An 18,789-nucleotide genomic window follows, 5' to 3' on the forward strand; every position below is an offset into this window, starting at 1 on the left:
CACTCTTCTTCTGACTCCTTCCATTTTGGTTGAAGGCAGGTGAACCTACCTGCTGCATTTTTATAGTGCTTAAACCTGATTGGTGTGTCTACAATTTAGCAATCATGTGTTTGTGCACCTGATGGCTGTGTTTAACAGATTGGCTCATAGGTGTGGTAATTTGACAGTCAGTGCTTTGGAATTGCAAGGAAGTGACATCATGATATACTTCTGTGTCTGACGTATACAAGTATGTTTAGTGTTTTGCAAATCACTGTGTGTAATGTCTTGCAAATAGTGTGAAGCTGACAATGTGCTTACAGTTGTGCAAATCTAGCCTTGTGTTTTGCTCCTTGAGTGTAAGGTTTTGCTAATTGTGGGAAAAGTTTAATTTTAGTGTGTAAGCAATCGTAACAAACTGTAAGAGTAGCTGCTGCTTTGGCAGCAGCTAATGGGGATCCATAATAAATACAAATACAAAATACAAAAATCTTCTCTGACTTTCTAACTTCCTTTTCATCTCTCATCTTGCTGGAGTGACATTTCCAGTAAAGGCTCTGGTTGGAGAAAGATTTTGGATATGACATGTATCTGTATAAAACACTGGAGGCATGTTGGAATTGTGTATCAGTTAGGCTTAGGCCTAGATTATTCTTGCCATTTTATTTGTACAGTAGAGTATAGTCAATTGTTACTAAAATATCTGTAAGAAAAACATGTTTTGTTGCTTCATCTTTTACATTTTATGTCTTTGGATTGACAGTAGGCCTAATTTGTATTGATTGACTGTCCCAAAACATCACCTACTGTAAATACTGTACCTGATGGTAGTAACATTTTGATCAGTTGAAAGGCTTCCTATTCATATCGTACTCAATACCAGCACAGCATTAAGAGTTTGTATTTGAGTCTGAGGTATTTTCCACATTCTGGAATCAAGGCCTAAGCTTCCTAAACTAACTGTCCTCTGAGCTCAAAAGGTAAATCATAGTTGTTTCTCTCTGGGCGTCGCTCAACCACCGGATCCTTTCTTCTGATTGGCTGCTGCGGGGCAGTCATGCCCCTCCCACTTCCCTGTTGGAGAAGAAAGCTGTGTCAAGAAGGTGAGAGACATGACGATACTATATAGCACTGTAAGCCAAATCCTAACTTGAAATCATTTTGACGCGATACTTCCCATCCAATCTCTATGTTATTTGGAAAAAACTCAAGGTGATAAAACACATCTAGTCCAATATGTGAAACTATAAGGGTCATCACCCCTCAGGGATCAATAACTAGTACTTTATCCCAGTGGGGTTGTGCTGACCTGAGGGTAACTGGGTGGTGGTGATCTCCACTCTCGCCTCTGCTCTGGTAACCTGGGGTCAAACTGGGAAGGAGGCAGTGGGAGAGACAACCCCAGCACGTCCTGATACATGCCCCAGTCTCTCACCTCCTCATACTCATGGCCTATGGGTTCTAGTGGGTAGCGGCGGCCATCTTGAAAAAGAGAGCCAAAGAGGTAATTTGAAGTTAAACAGAGAAATGTCTCTGTCTTTTCTCTTGTGATGTATTATTCATAGGTAGTATTTTGGTTTCTCTCACCTTGCCCTTGTGCTCCCTCGGGGTGGGGGTAGAGAGACGGGTGGTAGTCACTGGTGGGGTAGTAGTAGTGGGAGCTCTCCTCGGAGGACAAAGACCATAGGTGAAAAACCTAGACAGATGCTGTACTGTACAGTCGCGGCCAAAAGTATTGAGAATGACACAAATATTAATTTCCACAAAGTTTGCTGCTTCAGTGTCTTTAGATATTTTTGTCAGATGTTACTATGGAATACTGAAGTATAATTACAAGCATTTCTTAAGTGTCATAGGCTTTTATTGACAATTACATGAAGTTGATGCAGAGTCAATATTTGCAGTGTTGACCCTTCTTTTTCAAGACCTCTGCAATCTGCCCTGGCATGCTGTCAATTAACTTCTGGGCCACATCCTGACTGATGGCGGCCCATTCTTGCATAATCAATGCTTGGAGTTTGTCCGAATTTGTTGGATTTTGTTTGTCCACCCGCCTCTTGAGGATTGACCACAAGTTCTCAATGGGATTAAGGTCTGGGGAGTTTCCAGGCCATGGACCCAAAATATCGATGTTTTGTTCCCCGAGCCACTTAGTTATCACTTTTGCTTTATGGCAAGGTGCTCCATTATGCTGGAAAAGGCATTGTTCATCACCAAACTGTTCCTGGATGGTTGGTAGAAGTTGCTCTCGGGGGGGATGTGTTGGTACCATTCTTTATTCATGGCTGTGTTCTTAGGCAAAATTGTGAGTGAGCCCACTGCCTTGGCTGAGAAGCAACCCCACACATGAATAGTCTCAGGATGCTTTACTGTTGGCATGACACAGGACTGATGGTAGTGCTCACCTTGTCTTCTCCGGACAAGCTTTTTTCCGGATGCCCCAAACAATCGGAAAGGGGATTCATCAGAGAAAATGACTTTACCCCAGTCCTCAGCTGTCCAATCCCTGTACCATTTGCAGAATATCACTCTGTCCCTGATGTTTTTCCTGGATAAAAGTGGCTTCTTTGCTTCCCTTCTTGACACCAGGCCATCCTCCAAAAGTCTTCACCTCACTGTGCGTGCAGATGCACTCACACCTGCCTGCTGCCATTCCTGAGCAAGCTCTTTACTGGTGGTGCCCCGATCCCGCAGCTGAATCAACTTTAGGAGACGGCCCTGGCACTTGCTGGACTTTCTTGGGCGCCCTGAAGCCTAATTCACAACAATTGAACCGCTCTCCTTGAAGTTCGTGATCACCCGATAAATGGTTTATTTGGGTGCAATCTTACTGGAAGCAATATCCTTGCCTGTGAAGCCCTTTTTTGTGCAAAGCAATGATGACGGCACGTGTTTCCTTGCAGCTAACCATGGATGACAGAGGAAGAACAATGATTCCAAGCACCACCCTCCTTTTGAAGCTTCCAGTCTGTTATTCGAACTCAATCAGCATGTCCTCGTCATCACTCACACCTGTGTTAACGAGAGAATCACTGACATGATGTCAGCTGGTCCTTTTGTGGCAGGCCTGAAATGCAGTGGAAATGTTTTTGGGGATTCAGTTCATTTGCATGGCAAAGAGTGACTCTGCAATCAATTGCAATTCATCTGATCACTCTTCATAACATTCTGGAGTATATGCAAATTGCCATCATACAAACTGAGGCAGCAGACTTTGTGAAAATTAATATTTGAGTCATTCTCAAAACTTTTGGCCACGACTGCACATGGTGACTCTGTACAGAGATACCTGACAAACAGTATATTTTGTTGCCTAGACTAGATGTATTGTATTATAACTCAAGGTTAGCTAACATCTCTGAGGAGAATTTGCTTGCATTAGAGCCTATTCTAACCATAGTCTCTTTCTGCCGGTGTTGTTATATTCTACTTAACATTTTTCTGCAGGGTTCAAAGCCTTGTTGGCCTTTTACAATGTGCAATTTCACCAGGATCGAAGTGTATTTTGAATGCTAATTGTGGGCTATCGATCTCCCTTTCCTACTCTGAGAACAGCCAAAGGTGTTTATTAGTTTATCTCTCCTCTGTTTCCCTCGTTATGCCTGACTCCTCCACTTCCTCTCTTCTGACCGATCTCCCCCTTCCTTAATCCTTCCTTTTCTGCTCACCTCTCCACCTCTGTGTGCTAGCATCCTCCTACCTCTCATCCCTCCTGTTTTCTCACTTTATTCTTCTCCTATTCCTCTCTAAGCCCCTCCCTCTGTCTCTTTATTTTGTCAACTTCCTCTTCTATCCCCTTCATCCACCACTCTACCTTACTGTGTTTTTCACTCTCTCTATTATCTCCCTCTCTGTCATCCCCCTTTCTCCCTCTTTCCTCTCCTTACTCCCTCTTTCCTCTCCTTACTCCCTCTTTCCTCTCCTTACTCCCTCTTTCCTCTCCTTACTCCCTCTTTCCTCTCCTTACTCCCTCTCCTCAGTTGTGCAACTTACTAAGTATCCCCCTTTTCCCCTTCTCTTTCCTCCACCCCGCCTCTCCCCACCTCCTCCTCCCCCTCTCTCTCCTCTTACCCCAGCGTAGCTCTCGTAGACGCTGCTGTCTGGTTCTGATCCGCTGTCGATGAGGAGGGTGCACTGGGCCGCAGGATTCACCAGCTCTCTGACCTCGTACCTGGTGGAGCTGCTGGCAGTGGACACAGTGGACCTGGATAGAACAAAGCGTCTAACCTCCTCCATTCTTTTTTACATTTTTTTTAATTAGAAAACACAGCATCACATCCCGACTCCCCAACCACTCACCCACATCCTCCCATCTCACTCTTTTATTTTGTTTCCTTCCCATTTTTAAATTAAGACATATCAACATCATCCAATCAACACCCTCCATCCCATCACCCACCCACTCATCGTATGTCACTCTTTCTTAATCCTCAGGGAGAAAATAGCTACATACAAAGACATGTACACAACAGTACAGTGCACAAGAGCATAGCACTGTCAATGCCATATGGCGTATTGCATTTTGAGTATATTTGGATGTGACACCTGTACTTGCGCTGTTGCTTTGCCCCCTAATTGCAAATTTAGACTGACAGGAGCGTCTGCTTTACTCTTCTGTTGCTACATTACATCATACGTCACAGGGTCCTGTAGTTTTGCTGTTGTGGGTGCTGGGTGTGGTCTGTCAGTAGGGCAGGGTTTAGGCCTCTGAGGGGATTGGACGTATAGTCATTTGTCTGTACCCACTGGACTGGATTGGGTGCTGACTAGCCTGGACACACAGAGCCTGGACACGCTGACTAGCCTGGACACACTAAGATGATGACTCACCCATCTCCTTTACTCTTCTTCCCATCTGAAACACAGCTTTTACTCTCTGGAGAAGAGAGGGAGGGAGAGTGAGAGAGAGGGAGAGAAAGTGAGGGCGAGAGAGAGAGAGAGAGAGAGAGAGAGAGAGAGGGTGGGGGATGAATAAGTGGGATAGGGGCACTATTGAAGAAGTAAAAAAGATCTGACAGAGAAGGATGGATGAAGAAATAGAGAAGTGTGTGAGGACGAAGGGTGGAGAGGAGAGAGAGGCGACCTGACAGTTGCAGGGAACGGAAACTGAGGGAGACAGATATAGAGATAAAGGAAGTAAGGGATGGAGGGAGAGAGAGAGAGAGGGAGGGGGAGAGAGACAAAATATAAAATAAATTAGATGAAGGGAAAGATAGAGGGAAGAAGTGACAGTCTTGGAGGACGGTTGCAGAGGGAGGGAGGAACAGATGGGTGTGTTTGGAGGGAAAGGAGGAAGAGAAGAGATAAGAGGACACAGAGAGAAATGGCGGGAGAGAGAAAAAAAGAAAGAAATGAGAGATGCATTAAGATTCAGGCTCAACTCTTTGGTGACTTGGGCAGAGGTTTCTGAGACTGAGATGCAGAAGAAAACAGTCACACAACCTTGACCATGGTATTGCCATGGTTACCTGTCTGGCCCCGCCTCTTCTTCCACCTCAGACACAGGAAGCAGCCCAGCCAGTTGAGAGCCAGCAACGGAGCCCCACCTACCACCGCCATGATCACAGTCTGATACAGCGACAACCCTCTCGTCTCTGGTTTACAAGAGAACCAAGAACAGGAATGAGCTGATCCACCATGATGACATCATAGGAAGCAAGATCCAGGAAGAGGGTGTTCAGTTGTAAATAATTGTGGTTTGTATGATTAATAGCTTTTGTGTGATTAAGTGGAAGTAGAATGAGGCCTTAAGTCTCTGGGGGTGTTTTGTATTGTAAGGTGATAGTAAAAGTAGAGAAAAAGGGTTAGTTGATATTAGTGAGTATGTAGTTTTAGATAACTGTCTGTTAGGGTTCCGGTGACTGGAAACCACAGATATTTTCAATGGCCTAAACAGCAACAAGATAAGAGGAAGTGGTGCCAACAGTGGTTGAGATGACTGAAACTCCTGGGTCATGGTTAGCAGCAGACCATGTCCTTAAGCTCAGTGGAAAGTGCTGTGTGATGTGACTGGAAAACTACTGATATATCATTGTATGGGTGGGGAGCTTTGCTTGGATATAAGAGTGCTGCGCCACTCGAAAGGCACATACAGTGGGGGAAAAAAGTATTTGATCCCCTGCTAATTTTGAACGTTTGCCCACTTACAAAGAAATGATCAGTCTATAATTTTAATGGTAGGTTTATTTGAACAGTGAGAGACAGAATAACAACAACAAAAAATCCAGAAAACGCATGTCAAAAATGTTGTAAAATGATTTGCATTTTAATGAGGGAAATAAGTATTTGACCCCTCTGCAAAACATGACTTAGTACTTGGTGGCAAAACCCTTGTTGGCAATCACAGAGGTCAGATGTTTCTTGTAGTTGGCCACCAGGTTTGCACACATCTCGGTAGGGATTTTGTCCCACTCCTCTTTGCAGATCTTCTCCAAGTCATTAAGGTTTCGAGGCTGACGTTTGGCAACTCGAACCTTCTGCTCCCTCCACAGATTTTCTATGGGATTAAGGTCTGGAGACTGGCTAGGCCACTCCAGGACCTTAAAGCGCTTCTTCTTGAGCCACTCTTTTGTTGCCTTGGCCGTGTATTTTGGGTCATTGTCATGCTGGAATACCCATCCACAACCCATTTTCAATGCCCTGGCTGAGGGAAGGAGGTTCTCACCCAAGATTTGACGGTACATGGCCCGTCCATCATCCTTTTGATGCGGTGAAGTTGTCCTGTCCCCTTAGCAGAAAAACACCCCCAAAGCATAATGTTTCCACCTCCGTGTTTGACGGTGGTGATGGTGTTCTTGGGGTCATAGGCAGCATTCCTCCTCCTCCAAACACGGCGAGTTGAGTTGATGCCAAAGAGCTCCATTTTGGTCTCATCTGACCACAACACTTTCACCCAGTTGTCCTCTGAATCATTCAGATGTTCATTGGCAAACTTCAGACGGGCATGTATATGTATTCTTGAGCAGGGGGACCTTGCGGGCGCTGCAGGATTTCAGTCCTTCACGGCGTAGTGTGTTACCAATTGTTTTCTTGGTGACTATGGTCCCAGCTGCCTTGAGATCATTGACAAGATCCTCCCGTGTAGTTCTGGGCTGATTCCTCACCGTTCTCATGATCATTGCAACCCCACGACGTGAGATCTTGCATGGAGCCCCAGGCCGAGGGAGATTGACAGTTCTTCTGTGTTTCTTCCATTTGCGAATAATCGCACCAAATGTTGTCACCTTCTCACCAAGCTGCTTGGCGATGGTCTTGAGGCCCATTCCAGCCTTGTGTAGGTCTACAATCTTGTCCCTGACATCCTTGGAGAGCTCTTTGGTCTTGGCCATGGTGGAGAGTTTGGAATCTGATTGATTGATTGCTTCTGTGGACAGGTGTCTTTTTTACAGGTAACAAGCTGCGGTTAGGAGCACTCCCTTTAAGAGAAATCTTTCTGATTGAGAGGGGGTCAAATACTTATTTCCCTCATTAAAATGCAAATCAATTTATAACATTTTTGACATGCGTTTTTCTGGATATTTTTGTTGTTATTCTGTCTCTCACTGTTCAAATAAACCTACCATTAAAATTATAGGTTGATCCCTTCTTTACTAGCGGGCAAACGTACTAAATCAACAGGGGATCCAACACTTTTCCCCCCCACTGTATATGGCTGCACCATTCGACGTGCACCCATTACAGCTGTTGCTCTTTGGTATTAAACAACTGAACTTCACTCTGAGTTTTGACTCTTTTGTGGTAGATACGTTTATTGCATATTGAGTCAAACCTATTAAGGGATAATAATAATCAGTATGTAAGGCAGTCTCTCACTTCCTTTATTGATAGAAGACTAACACAAGGAAAGAAGGTAGCATTTATGACCACGGCTGCCATTACTACAGTACCATTACTCAAAGAGCACACATTTAAGGGCCTTGGAGGTGCATACTGTACATTAACATGATTTAGCCAAATGAAGATAGCTGCTTAGAAAATAGCCATTTTCCACAGTCCCAAAAAATATTAAATAAACTTACCGTCCCCTAAGGGATCCTCTTCCTGGACTGCTCCTTCCCACTCTGGTTAGAAGAACCATGGAAGACAGGGGAAAAAAACATCAATGCTGTTCTAACGCTGCAAAATAAACCTGGGTCAAATGTCAAATGACATCCTATTCCCCATATAGTGCCAAGATTATTAATGTTCTACAAAATGTGGCATAGGATGTCATTAGAGACATAACCTGATCTCAATACCAGCTGGGCAGGTGTCCAAACCATCTAATGTCCGACCATTGTGCCTCTCCTAGCTAGGACCCAGAAGTCATGTTGTGAACTTGCTCTAGACTGACCCTTGGTGGTGATGGTGAGTACTGAGTTGTTGTCGGCGTAGCCGCTCTCTCCCATGGAGTTGAGTGCGTTGACAGAAAAGTTGTATGTAGTGGCGGGGGACAGGCCTGTCACAATAAAGCTGTTTGCTCTTGGAGGGAACACATCCACGTAGAGGAAACTCACAGAGTCAGCCCAACGGTATCTGTTAATCAACAGTATCTTAGTCAGTACATGGATGGGCTCTAACCTGAAAGGAGTGAAATGGAATTGACCCTTGATCCAGACCTGTTCCTAATATCCCTATCAAGGATGTGTTGGTTGCTTATGAATGCAAAGAAGAGATCACAATATTTGACACATCATGTTCGGCCAAACTGTAGTCAATGCTCTCTCACCTGACACGGAATCTCTGCTCCAAGCCCCCATCGAAGCCTGGGATCCATTCTAGAGTTGCAGAGGCATGTGTGAAGCTGACCAGGCGGAACTCTGAGGGAGGATCTGGTTGATCTGTGTGTTAGAGAGAGATGGAAGGTAAGAGAAAGAGATGGGGGGGTGCAGAGAAAAGGAGAGAGATTTGGGATAAAAACAGGGTGGGAAAATGTAGAGAGAGGGAAAGAGAGAGAGAAAGAAGGGGGGGTAGAATGAAGGGTAAGTGAAATGGGAGAATAGAAAGGATAAACAAGAGAGAATGACAGAGGAAGAGTGCAGAAGAGAATGAGAGAGTTCAGCACTAGAATGAGAGAGAAAAGCTGTGCTTGCAGGCATGCAGGCAGCTCTGTTTGCAGAGTAAATCATGTCCATTATCAGTTCTGCTCATAAGATATGAGGTTAGAGGGGTCAGTCTTATTTGGATCTGTCTTTTTTAATCCAAACCGTGGCAGCGAGGCGGGCAGGGATAGAGAGAATACAGCCTTCTTTCCTTTCCCGGCCTTCTGATGATAAAGAAGCATATAACATTTATTATCGCTGCGTCAGATTAATTATGAATATTCAAGGCAGTAAAAAAAAACAGAGGGAGAGAAAAAAACAGCAGTGAATATTGGATTGTATTTCACGCTTTTAAACATTAAATGTGTCCAATGGAGGCTGGGGGGCTTGCTGGGAGCAGGGGCCGTGTTGACATCGCCGGGGTATGAATACACTTGCTAGTGAGCCAGAGGGCGACTCAGCCTATCTGACAGAGAGGGGAATTAGAGCTATAGGCAAGGGATAAAGGAGAGATACTCCATAGAAATGACATAGCTAAAGGGTGTCTGACACTGAGGACTTGCTCTTCCTACCGTCGAGAGAGACTGAACATTTTCTCTATAAGCTGGAGGGTCCTCCCACACTAATAAAATCGTGGACAAGGCAGCACATACACAAATGCCCAAACACTACTTTATGAGAGGATGTAGCTAAATTAGGACCAATGGGACTCTAGCAGTTGGCTGTAAAGTACGTGTTTTACATCATAGCAACATCCCAGGGCCCTGATGTCTGACCTAACCTCTGACCTTTTGCCCATTCACACACACATACTGGTGCTGAGCAGTTGGATGTTGAGTGTGTCTTCTCCCAGAGTGTTGCGAGCAGTGCAGGTGAATACTGCGTAGTCCAGCGCTGCACTCACATTCACCACAGTAACCGTGCTGGTGTGTAATGAGCCCTCCCTAACTGTCTTCTCCTGGTACCTGCAGTACACACACACACACACACACACACACACACACACACACACACACACACACACACACACACACACACACAATATGGCTATAGGGCAGACAGCAGGCACTGTGACAGGTATTTGCATAAGGAGAGGCAAAGTCCCAAATTAAGATTTAATGGTGAGATACTGAATGAATGTATAAACTATGGAAACGAATCTAGTTATCCACCATCATGAATATTTTGCCACATTCTCATGACACAGTAGTTTAAAGTTTCTACATTGTTAGGGATGTGTGTGGCTATGTTTGAGTACGTGAGCGTGTGTGTGTGTGTGTGTGGAACGGGGAGAAGGTGAGAACCAGATGGAGAGTGAGGGGTGGGATGTGATGTGCTCTCACCTAGGGTGTATGAAGTCTATGGGCAAGCCGTTTTTAGCCCAGGAGAAGTGGAGCCGCGGGATGCCCTCTCCCTGGCACACCACCTCAGCTGTTCTGGTGCCATCCCCTCTGCTCGCCACCTTATTCCACTGAGGCCCCTTCTGGAGCTCTGGCTTAACTACACAGGAAAGGACAAACACACAGCCAGAGATGTTCACATTGTACATGTACAAACAGAAATGGATAGACAGAAACATGGAATACATGCAAATGAATACAGATATGCATAGACATAATGAATGGTGTCACGCAAACAAAGACACCCACAACCCTTTTCCACTCCATTGCACCCATGATGTATTCACACTACATGATTGATAGATCTTGGTAGAGCTCGTTAGACTCACAGCGCACCACCAGCTGGACTGCCACGCTGGCAGGGGGCGCTATGTTGTTGTCGGCAGTGCACTGGTAGCGTCCGGCGTGGGCCCGAGTCGCCCCTTGGATGGTCAGCTGCCCAGTGGCCTCATCCTGGCTCTGCTCCACCATCTCTTCCATCTCTCCCTCGCCCTGAGGAAGACAGAGAGAGGGGTAAACGAGAGGAAGGCAGGAGGATAGGAAGACAGGAGGACAGCATGCACATTGTTGTACACCCCACCCTCTCCTGTGCAAGATCAGTGCAGGTACTCCAGGGGGAGCGGAGAAAGAGAAAGAGAGAGAGAAAAAGAGTAAAAGAGAGAAAAAAGAGAGCAGTAGATACAGGATAGAGAGCGTACGTTGATGAATGTGCCCTTTAGTCGCCGCGCCGTAATGAAAGCAATTTTTCTGGATTTGGGCCAAGTGTGGAGCCGGGAGCCAGGAGAGGTGGGGCGGAAGGATAGTTAGAGCCGCTGAAATATGGCACGTCTCTGCATTTAAGAGGGGAGTGATAAACGGTAAGAAATGGTCAAATAAAAGAAAGGAGGCCAGATAAAGGGAAATCAAATGAGAAGAAAGGAGAGTTGAGATGAGATGGGGATATGGGGGTTCTCACCAGCCATTTCCAGGAGAACATGTCAGTGTTGATGATGGGGTTGGCATCTGCTGCACAAAACAGGTCTGCTGTCTCCCCCACATCCACATACACTGGGTCCTTCTCCATCTTCACACTAGGGGCATCTGGGGAGTAGGCAATAAGAAAGTAGGACGAGAGAAACAGTAGGAAAGTACATTTCTACTTTAGAATTTAAGGAACAATCAGTCACTCACCACCCACCGACTTCCAACTCTCTCTGTAATTCTATTAATTCCATTGTATTATATTCCATTCTATTCTATTCCATTCTATTCTATTCCATTCTATTCTATTCTATGCATCACTGATCCTACAGACACCCTCTACATACTGTAACTAATGACCTTTCTCTAAGTGACCACTTTACATTAAATATTTGCCAATCAATTTAACCCCAGTTTATTTTAGAACTGTCCCAACCCCCTACTGTCAGACACCCCTGCCCAATTCAATGTCCCTAAATTGGGCCATATCACCCTGGAGGTTCCCCATTGCATGCCGCCTGTCCTCCACTTTAACTTTGAGCGAGACAGAGGCAGGCAGGGTGCAGTCATCATGGCCCACTTTCCCTCCTTCCATCCCTCCTTCAGTCAGTCACTATGTCCTGGATACGGCAGCACTATGACTCCACCAACATACTGCAGTGTAATCCCTTTCCAGCTGGCTGTGTGCTCTTCTCTTCCTGTGGGTACCATCTACTTATAACAGTAGTGGCATTAGCGCCCCAATGCCCCTGTCTGTGTTGATACACACAGCACACTGATGGAACCACCAGAGACACTTACGGCCTTCTCACATACCACATTCATTTTAACCAGGAACAACATTGTTAAGTGGGCTACAGCGCCACGCATAAAAGCTATTACAATCCTCTATACATTATGGATACCTCCAACTGTCAGGTTCCATCGGATCAGGACAGCGCTGTGCTGTCTGTCCATTAGGCTTGTTCTGCACTGTAGGTTTTACTGGAACATTCAGACCTACATTCAGAACAGTGCTATTGTTACGTCATTAAGAGGGGGGGCAGTGGGACGGGGATGTGTCGGTCTGTTGGTTCAAGGTTGTGACAGAATTGGTGTTTTTGGGTATACAACACTAGCATGTAATGTAGGTGGCTTGATGAACCACACCTGTATGAGGACTGAGAAACTTTGCCTGAGTCCTGAAGACTTGTGTTCAATCCCTGAGCTAATGCCTCGACTTGAGTTCAGTGTTCTAACACGGTGTTGAGGTGAGTAGACAGACCAGATTCAACGCCAGTGAGACTTACACTGTACGTCCAGAGTGATGGTGGTATTGTCAGACCCCACCTCGTTGGTACAGTTCACAGTGTAGACCCCGGTGTCTCTCCTTGTCACATTCCAGATCTCAAACGCTGTGCTCTCAGTAAAGTGGTACCGAGGATCCATTTCTGTTCATAAACACACACACACACACACACACACACACACACACACACACACACACACACACACACACACACACACACATCCACAGCCACACAAAAATATTCATTATAAATGCATAAACCACATGTCCCTAAGCCACTCAAGGCTTATAAGTGACATCTAATGCTATATTATTGATTGGCCTGGAAAAATTCCCACAGAAACAACAGCCCATGTGTCAGACCACCACTCTACCACAGCACCCCTCCTTTAATGGCTGGGTAACCCCTCGGGGAGGTGGGTGTGGTGGTGGAGGTTGAGGTGGGAGGTTAGGGATAGGAGTGTGGTGGCTGTGGCCGGATGACAGGGAATTACAGACTACAAAGGGAAGCACAGCCGAGAGCTGCCCAGTGACACGAGCCTACCAGACGAGCTAAACTTCTTCTATGCTCGCTTCGGGGGAAATAACACTGAAGCATGCATGAGAGCACCAGCTGTTCCGGAAGACTATGTGATCACACTCTCTGTAGCCGATGTGTGTAAGACTTTTAAACAGGTCAACATTCACAAGACCGCAGGGCCAGACGGACTACCAGGACGTGTACTGCGAGGATGCACTGACCAACTGGCAAGTGTCTTCACTGACATTTTCAACCTCTCCATGTCCAAGTCTGTAATATCAACATGTTTTAAGCAGACCACCATAGTGCCTGTGCCCAAGAACACTAAGGTAACCTGCCTAAATGACTACTGACCCATAGCACTCACGTCTGTAGCCATGTAGTGCTTTGAAAGGCTGGTCATGGCTCACATTTACACCATTATCCCAGAAACACTAGACCCACTCCAGACGTCTCCATCTGCAACTGGATCCTGGACTTCTTGACAGGCCGCCCATAGGTCAGGAAGGTAGGCAATAACACATCTGCCATGCTGACCCTCAACATGGGGCCCCTCAGGGGTGCATGCTTAGTCCCCTCCTGTACTCCCAGTTCACCCACGACTACGTGACCACGCATGACTCCAACACCATAATTATGTTTGCTGATGACCGACAACGACAACTTTTGGGGAGGAAGTCAGAGATTGCAAGGACAACAACCTCTCCCTTAACGTCAACAAGACAAAGGAGCTGATCGTGGACTACCAAAAACGGAGGCCGAGCACGCCCCCATTCACATTGACGGGGTTGTAGTGGGGCTGTAGCGGGTCGAGAGCTTGAAGTTTGTTGGTGTACACGTCACTAAGGATCTATCATGGTCCACACACACCAACACAGTCGTGAAGAGGGCACGACAACATCTCTTCCCCCTCAGGAGGCTGAAAAGATTTGACATGGGCCCTGGCTGCATCACCGCTTGGTATGGCAACTGCTTGGCATCTGACCGCAAGGCACTACAGAGGATAATGCGTATGGCCTAATGCTCCCTGCCATCTAGGACCTCTATACTAGGCGGTGTCAGAGGAAGGCCCAAAAATTGTCAAAGACTCCAGCCACCCTAGTCATAGACTGTTCTCTCTGCTACCGTATGGCAAGTGGTACTGATGCACCAAGTTTTGAACCAACAGGACCCTGAACAAGCCATAAGACTGCTAAATAATTTGTTAAATAGTTAACCAAATAGCTACCCGGACTATCTGCGTTGACCCTTTTGGCACTAACTTTAAATAAACAGTAGCTACTGCTACTGTTTATTATCTGTCACTTTATTCCTAGTTCTATGTACATATCTACCCCTGCACATTAACTCGGTATTGGTACCATGTGTACAGTGTATAGACAAGTTAGCATTACTCATTGTGTATTTATTATTACTTTTATTATTGTGTTTTACTTTTCTATTATTTATCTATCTTTTTTCTCTCTGCATTGTTGAGAAGGGCCGTAAGGAAGTAAGCATTTCACTGTTTACAAAGCATGTGACGAATAAAATACAATTTGATTTGATTTGATTTGAACGAGAATCACATCAGGCAGGTTCACATTGCTGCCCGACCTGCCATGTTTTATTTAGAGCCTGAATGGCGGCTGATACAAACACAGTTGCTGGCTCAGCTGTAGAGAGTTAGTTGGCTGGCTATATAGAGACACCACAGGGAGAAAGGACGAGAGCAGGGTGGATCACCTTTGTGCAGCTCCTCCTTGCGGTAGAGCCAACTGCAGGAGACGTCATCTGGATTGGCCGAGACCAGCAAGGGAAGGATGGCTGTCTCATCCTCCACTACCTGTATCTTCTGGGGATGGTCAGGGCTGAACTCTGGGGGATCTGAGACACACACACACACACACACACACACACACACACACACACACACACACACACACACACACACACAAAGGGAGAAAAACGTACAAGCGTAGACACAAAGAAACCATATCAGCCATGAAAGGCGACAGCAGTGCAAATGAAAGAAAAACCTGTAGAGAAGCGGTGTACACTAATATCACAAAAATACTGAATTCACACAGGAGGCCGGGGTGAGAGGGAGGGAGAGAGAAGGGAGGGAGAGAGAAGGGAGGGAGAGAGAGAGGGAGGGAGAGAGGGAGGTAGGTAGGTAGAGAACGAGGGCGGGAGGGAGGTTCGGGAGGTTCGGGAGAGAGGCAAGGAGAGGGACAGGCATTAAAACAGCGAGTGACAGTAGTGTTGTCCAACAGCAGCTGCACACAAACACACAGTGACATTCCTTCATGCTCGCACGGAGCAGCAGGCTTTGAAGAGCTGGCTGCTTACAGCCTGCGAAACAGCATCAAAGAATAACATGGCTGTGCTGCAAAGCACACACACAATTAGAACAACACTGCCGTAGAGCCTGACTAACCCACAGTCACAACAAAGGAATACAGTAACACTCACTCATACACGCAGACACACACACATATACACACACACACACACACACACACACAAACACAGAGAACATCACAAACACACACAAACAAAACTGCCTTCCATGCACACTATCGTGTCACATTACCATCATGCTTCAAGCCTCACACACACCAGCACAGACTTTCTTTTTCTCCTACTCATAACTGTGCACACATTTTCAATACTTTATTTGGATCCCCAGTGAAACAAATGAAGTATTCACAGTGAAAAAATAATAATATTCACAGTGAAACAAATAAAGTATTCAAAAGCTCTGTATAACACACAGAGAGAAATAGACACATGTATACAACCCACCCACCCACCCACCCACGCACCCACCCACCCACCCACCCACCCACCCACCCACCCACACTCTTCACCACTCACAGAGGACGTTGAGCTTGTAGAAGGTGTTGACGCCCTCAGACAGCAGAGAGCTGTAGGCCTGACAGGTGATCCTCTGGCCATGGTGCTGGGAGGACAGGGGGAGGGACAGGGTACTGCGTACTGATACGCCCCCAAACGTTGTGTTCTTAGGAGGCAGATCCACCCCTTTCAGCCTGGGAGAGGGAGAGATGAGAGGAGAACATTTGGCGGGTTTATTTTGAACATTCGATAAATCCGTGGCCGGGTTGCCGTTTTAATTAATAAAATAACAACTTCACAATTTTGTCTGTGCTTTGACAGTTGATTAATTTATTCTGTAGTGTGTGTGTGCAATCAGAGCGGAACTGAGACAGGCTGCTTGCACAGAATGCTCACAGTGGTGCTGAGGAAAACATCAGAGAATGATAGAGGCCTGTAGTGGCCAAATGGCCATTTTATCATGGGCAGCATCAGTGAGGGCTTCCACCATGCTTCCTTCATTTTAAAGTAGTTAAAGTATTCAACTGGGTGGGGATTTCCTATGGGTTGTAGCCTCGGTGGCGGTGCCCATGCTGTCACAGATGCTATAATGGCACAGATATAAAGATTAGCCCTCTATTTATTTACTATCTTGTAAAACGCATTATCCTCTCCTGCTTTCCCACTTCTTGCTCTTCCCCTCATGTGACTTTCACTCACTACTCACCGATCTTACCTGGGCTAGCTAGCTAACTAACTTGTACACGTAATGGCAGCGTTTGATAACACAATTAACGCAAGTGTAAAGCCAACTCATGGAAAACAGTTCACAAGTTACAATTAAGTTAACAGGATATTGTTGCCTAATTGTTGAAGTTAGCCCATGGATGGATTTTGACTCAGCGTGCAAGTCTGTGTTGATGAGGGCAGTCCAAAACAGGCCCCTCATCCAGCAGGTAGAACAAGGCTTTTCAAAACTCAGTGAGGCCTACTGCTTGCTTTTGTCTTTTCAAATGGCTGCACGCAATCACATAATTCTTTCAATAGGCTATGGCATTGGGATAGGCTACTACTGTCTATAGGCCTATATGCCCTAGGCCTACTACTAGTCATAACAATTAAATCAATTGATATGATCTGGCGGTTTGCGGGCGGGTTTGGGTACAAATTACAGGTCGGGTTGCGACAGCTTTCTGTCATGATTGGCGGGTTATGGTGCTGCCGCGGTATTGTGGCAGGTGCGGTTCGCAAAAAATGGACCTGCACAAGACTGTAGTCTAGGGTCTCCATTGACTCCACGGCCCACAGACCGGCTCTGCTTAACCTGCCCTCCCCTCACCTGGTTGGGCCCAGGCTCCAGGAAATGTTGGCCTGGGGGTTGCTGCTCCCAGACAGACAGTCCAGACTGAGGTTTTGGCCCCGACGCAGCTCCTTCTGCTTGGCTATGATTGTCACACTCACTGCAGGGACTGGGGAGGGGTGGAGGGTAGAGGAGAGGGGACAAGACACCACTGTCAACATACTGAGGCTGCTGATTCCGTGTCTTTGTAGCTATATCTAGAATCTACCTATCATCTTGAATTAATTACCTATCATCTTGAATCCACCTATCATCTTGAATTTACCTATCATCTTGAATATAGCTAATGCTTTCCTCGTCTATTAGTCAGGTCCATAAAGGCTAGTATTAATCCACTCATGCCCAGAGCCCGGTCTGTAGGTCTTTAAGACTCACACTGGACCATGAGTTTGACGGAAGTGTTGAGGACCATCTTGGCCTTATTGGTGGCATTACAGCGGTAGGTTGCCATGTTGTCACTGGGCTGGAGGCGCACGACCAGTTCTTTGGACACGCCTTTATCAGAGGGCACCTGTTTGGGGTAGTCTGATAACGCCTTACCATCCTGCGGTGTGGAGAGGAGAGTAGAGAATGGAGGACATGGTACTGTACAGACAGAGAGTATAAGCTGTTACAACTTTTAACAACTTAACCAATCGAAATGTATGTTGTCATACAATACACACATGTACACACCTTGTACCAGTTGAGGGTTCCTTTGGGGCTTCCCCCACTAGAGAAGCAGATGAGGCGTATGATGGTTCCTGATTTCAGAGGAAGCCCTGGGGGAGGGGCTTCTATCCACACTTTCTGAGGAGGGTCTGAGAGGGGAGGGTGGAGGAGGAGAGAGAGATAGGGGTGAAGGGGAGGGAGTACAGAGAGGAAGGGGGAGAGAGAGAGAGTGGAGGGGGAGGGAAAGAGAGAGAGAGAGAGAGAGAGAGCGAGCGAGCGAGCGAGCGAGAGAGAGGAGGGGGAGGGCGGGAAAGAGAGAGGGGGTTGTGTCTGTATTGTTATAGTTACAGAAAGCACAGATTGAGATTGTTGCAATTGTTACTGTACAATGCATAGTTATGTTCTGGTTATGCAAGGTTCTTTCATGGTTGTACTTGTCATAGTCATTCAATAGAGATTCCCTACAACCATTAGGCTTGTAGGGTTGTTGTTGTCATAGTTCTATCCAGAGACTCACAGAAAACAATGAGGTTGTTGGACTGGCTCTTGGAGAAGCGTGTGCCCTTGTTGAACGTCTCACAGGTGAGGGGCAGCCCATTCTCCTCCCGAGAGACAATATGGGTCAGGTTAGACATGGTTGTCTTCCCCCCGTGGTCTCCCTGGTGACAGGAAAGGACACATGACAACGTCAGGAAGAGACAGGAAGTTCTAGTGTCCCTGAACATTTTCCTTGGAGATACATACACAGTAAGCTGCTCACAGGAAATACAATAATAATACTGTTTTGATGATGG

The 18,789-nt window shown here is 46.3% G+C and overlaps 1 protein-coding gene across 7 annotated transcripts in view; it reads right to left on the reverse strand.

Annotated features, from left to right (window-relative positions):
- Positions 1–593: 593 nt before the first annotated feature.
- Positions 594–18,789, reverse strand: part of nphs1 (NPHS1 adhesion molecule, nephrin) — a 53,517-nt gene continuing 35,321 nt past the window's right edge. The window contains exons 11-30 of one of the 7 annotated variants that reach the window (XM_029744278.1): positions 18,513–18,654; positions 18,020–18,144; positions 17,720–17,888; positions 17,324–17,453; positions 16,027–16,199; positions 14,893–15,033; positions 12,649–12,789; positions 11,355–11,479; positions 10,729–10,891; positions 10,343–10,499; positions 9,813–9,964; positions 8,687–8,798; positions 8,312–8,493; positions 7,998–8,039; positions 5,526–5,573; positions 4,810–4,855; positions 4,051–4,183; positions 1,567–1,645; positions 1,289–1,461; positions 594–1,053 (exon numbers count right to left, since the gene is read on the reverse strand). In XM_029744278.1, coding sequence (XP_029600138.1) covers positions 931–1,053; positions 1,289–1,461; positions 1,567–1,645; positions 4,051–4,183; positions 4,810–4,855; positions 5,526–5,573; positions 7,998–8,039; positions 8,312–8,493; positions 8,687–8,798; positions 9,813–9,964; positions 10,343–10,499; positions 10,729–10,891; positions 11,355–11,479; positions 12,649–12,789; positions 14,893–15,033; positions 16,027–16,199; positions 17,324–17,453; positions 17,720–17,888; positions 18,020–18,144; positions 18,513–18,654 — 2,556 coding nt within the window. In that variant the 3' untranslated portion in view covers positions 594–930. Of the gene's footprint in view, positions 1,054–1,288; positions 1,462–1,566; positions 1,646–4,050; positions 4,184–4,809; positions 5,086–5,447; positions 5,574–7,997; positions 8,040–8,311; positions 8,494–8,686; positions 8,799–9,812; positions 9,965–10,342; positions 10,500–10,728; positions 10,892–11,354; positions 11,480–12,648; positions 12,790–14,892; positions 15,034–16,026; positions 16,200–17,323; positions 17,454–17,719; positions 17,889–18,019; positions 18,145–18,512; positions 18,655–18,789 lie in introns of those variants that run through there. The other 6 variants (XM_029744275.1, XM_029744272.1, XM_029744302.1 and 3 more) reach the window with 6 other exon arrangements.

Source organism: Salmo trutta, chromosome 3 (genome assembly GCF_901001165.1).
Source record: "Salmo trutta chromosome 3, fSalTru1.1, whole genome shotgun sequence".
NCBI classification, from domain to species: domain Eukaryota; kingdom Metazoa; phylum Chordata; class Actinopteri; order Salmoniformes; family Salmonidae; genus Salmo; species Salmo trutta.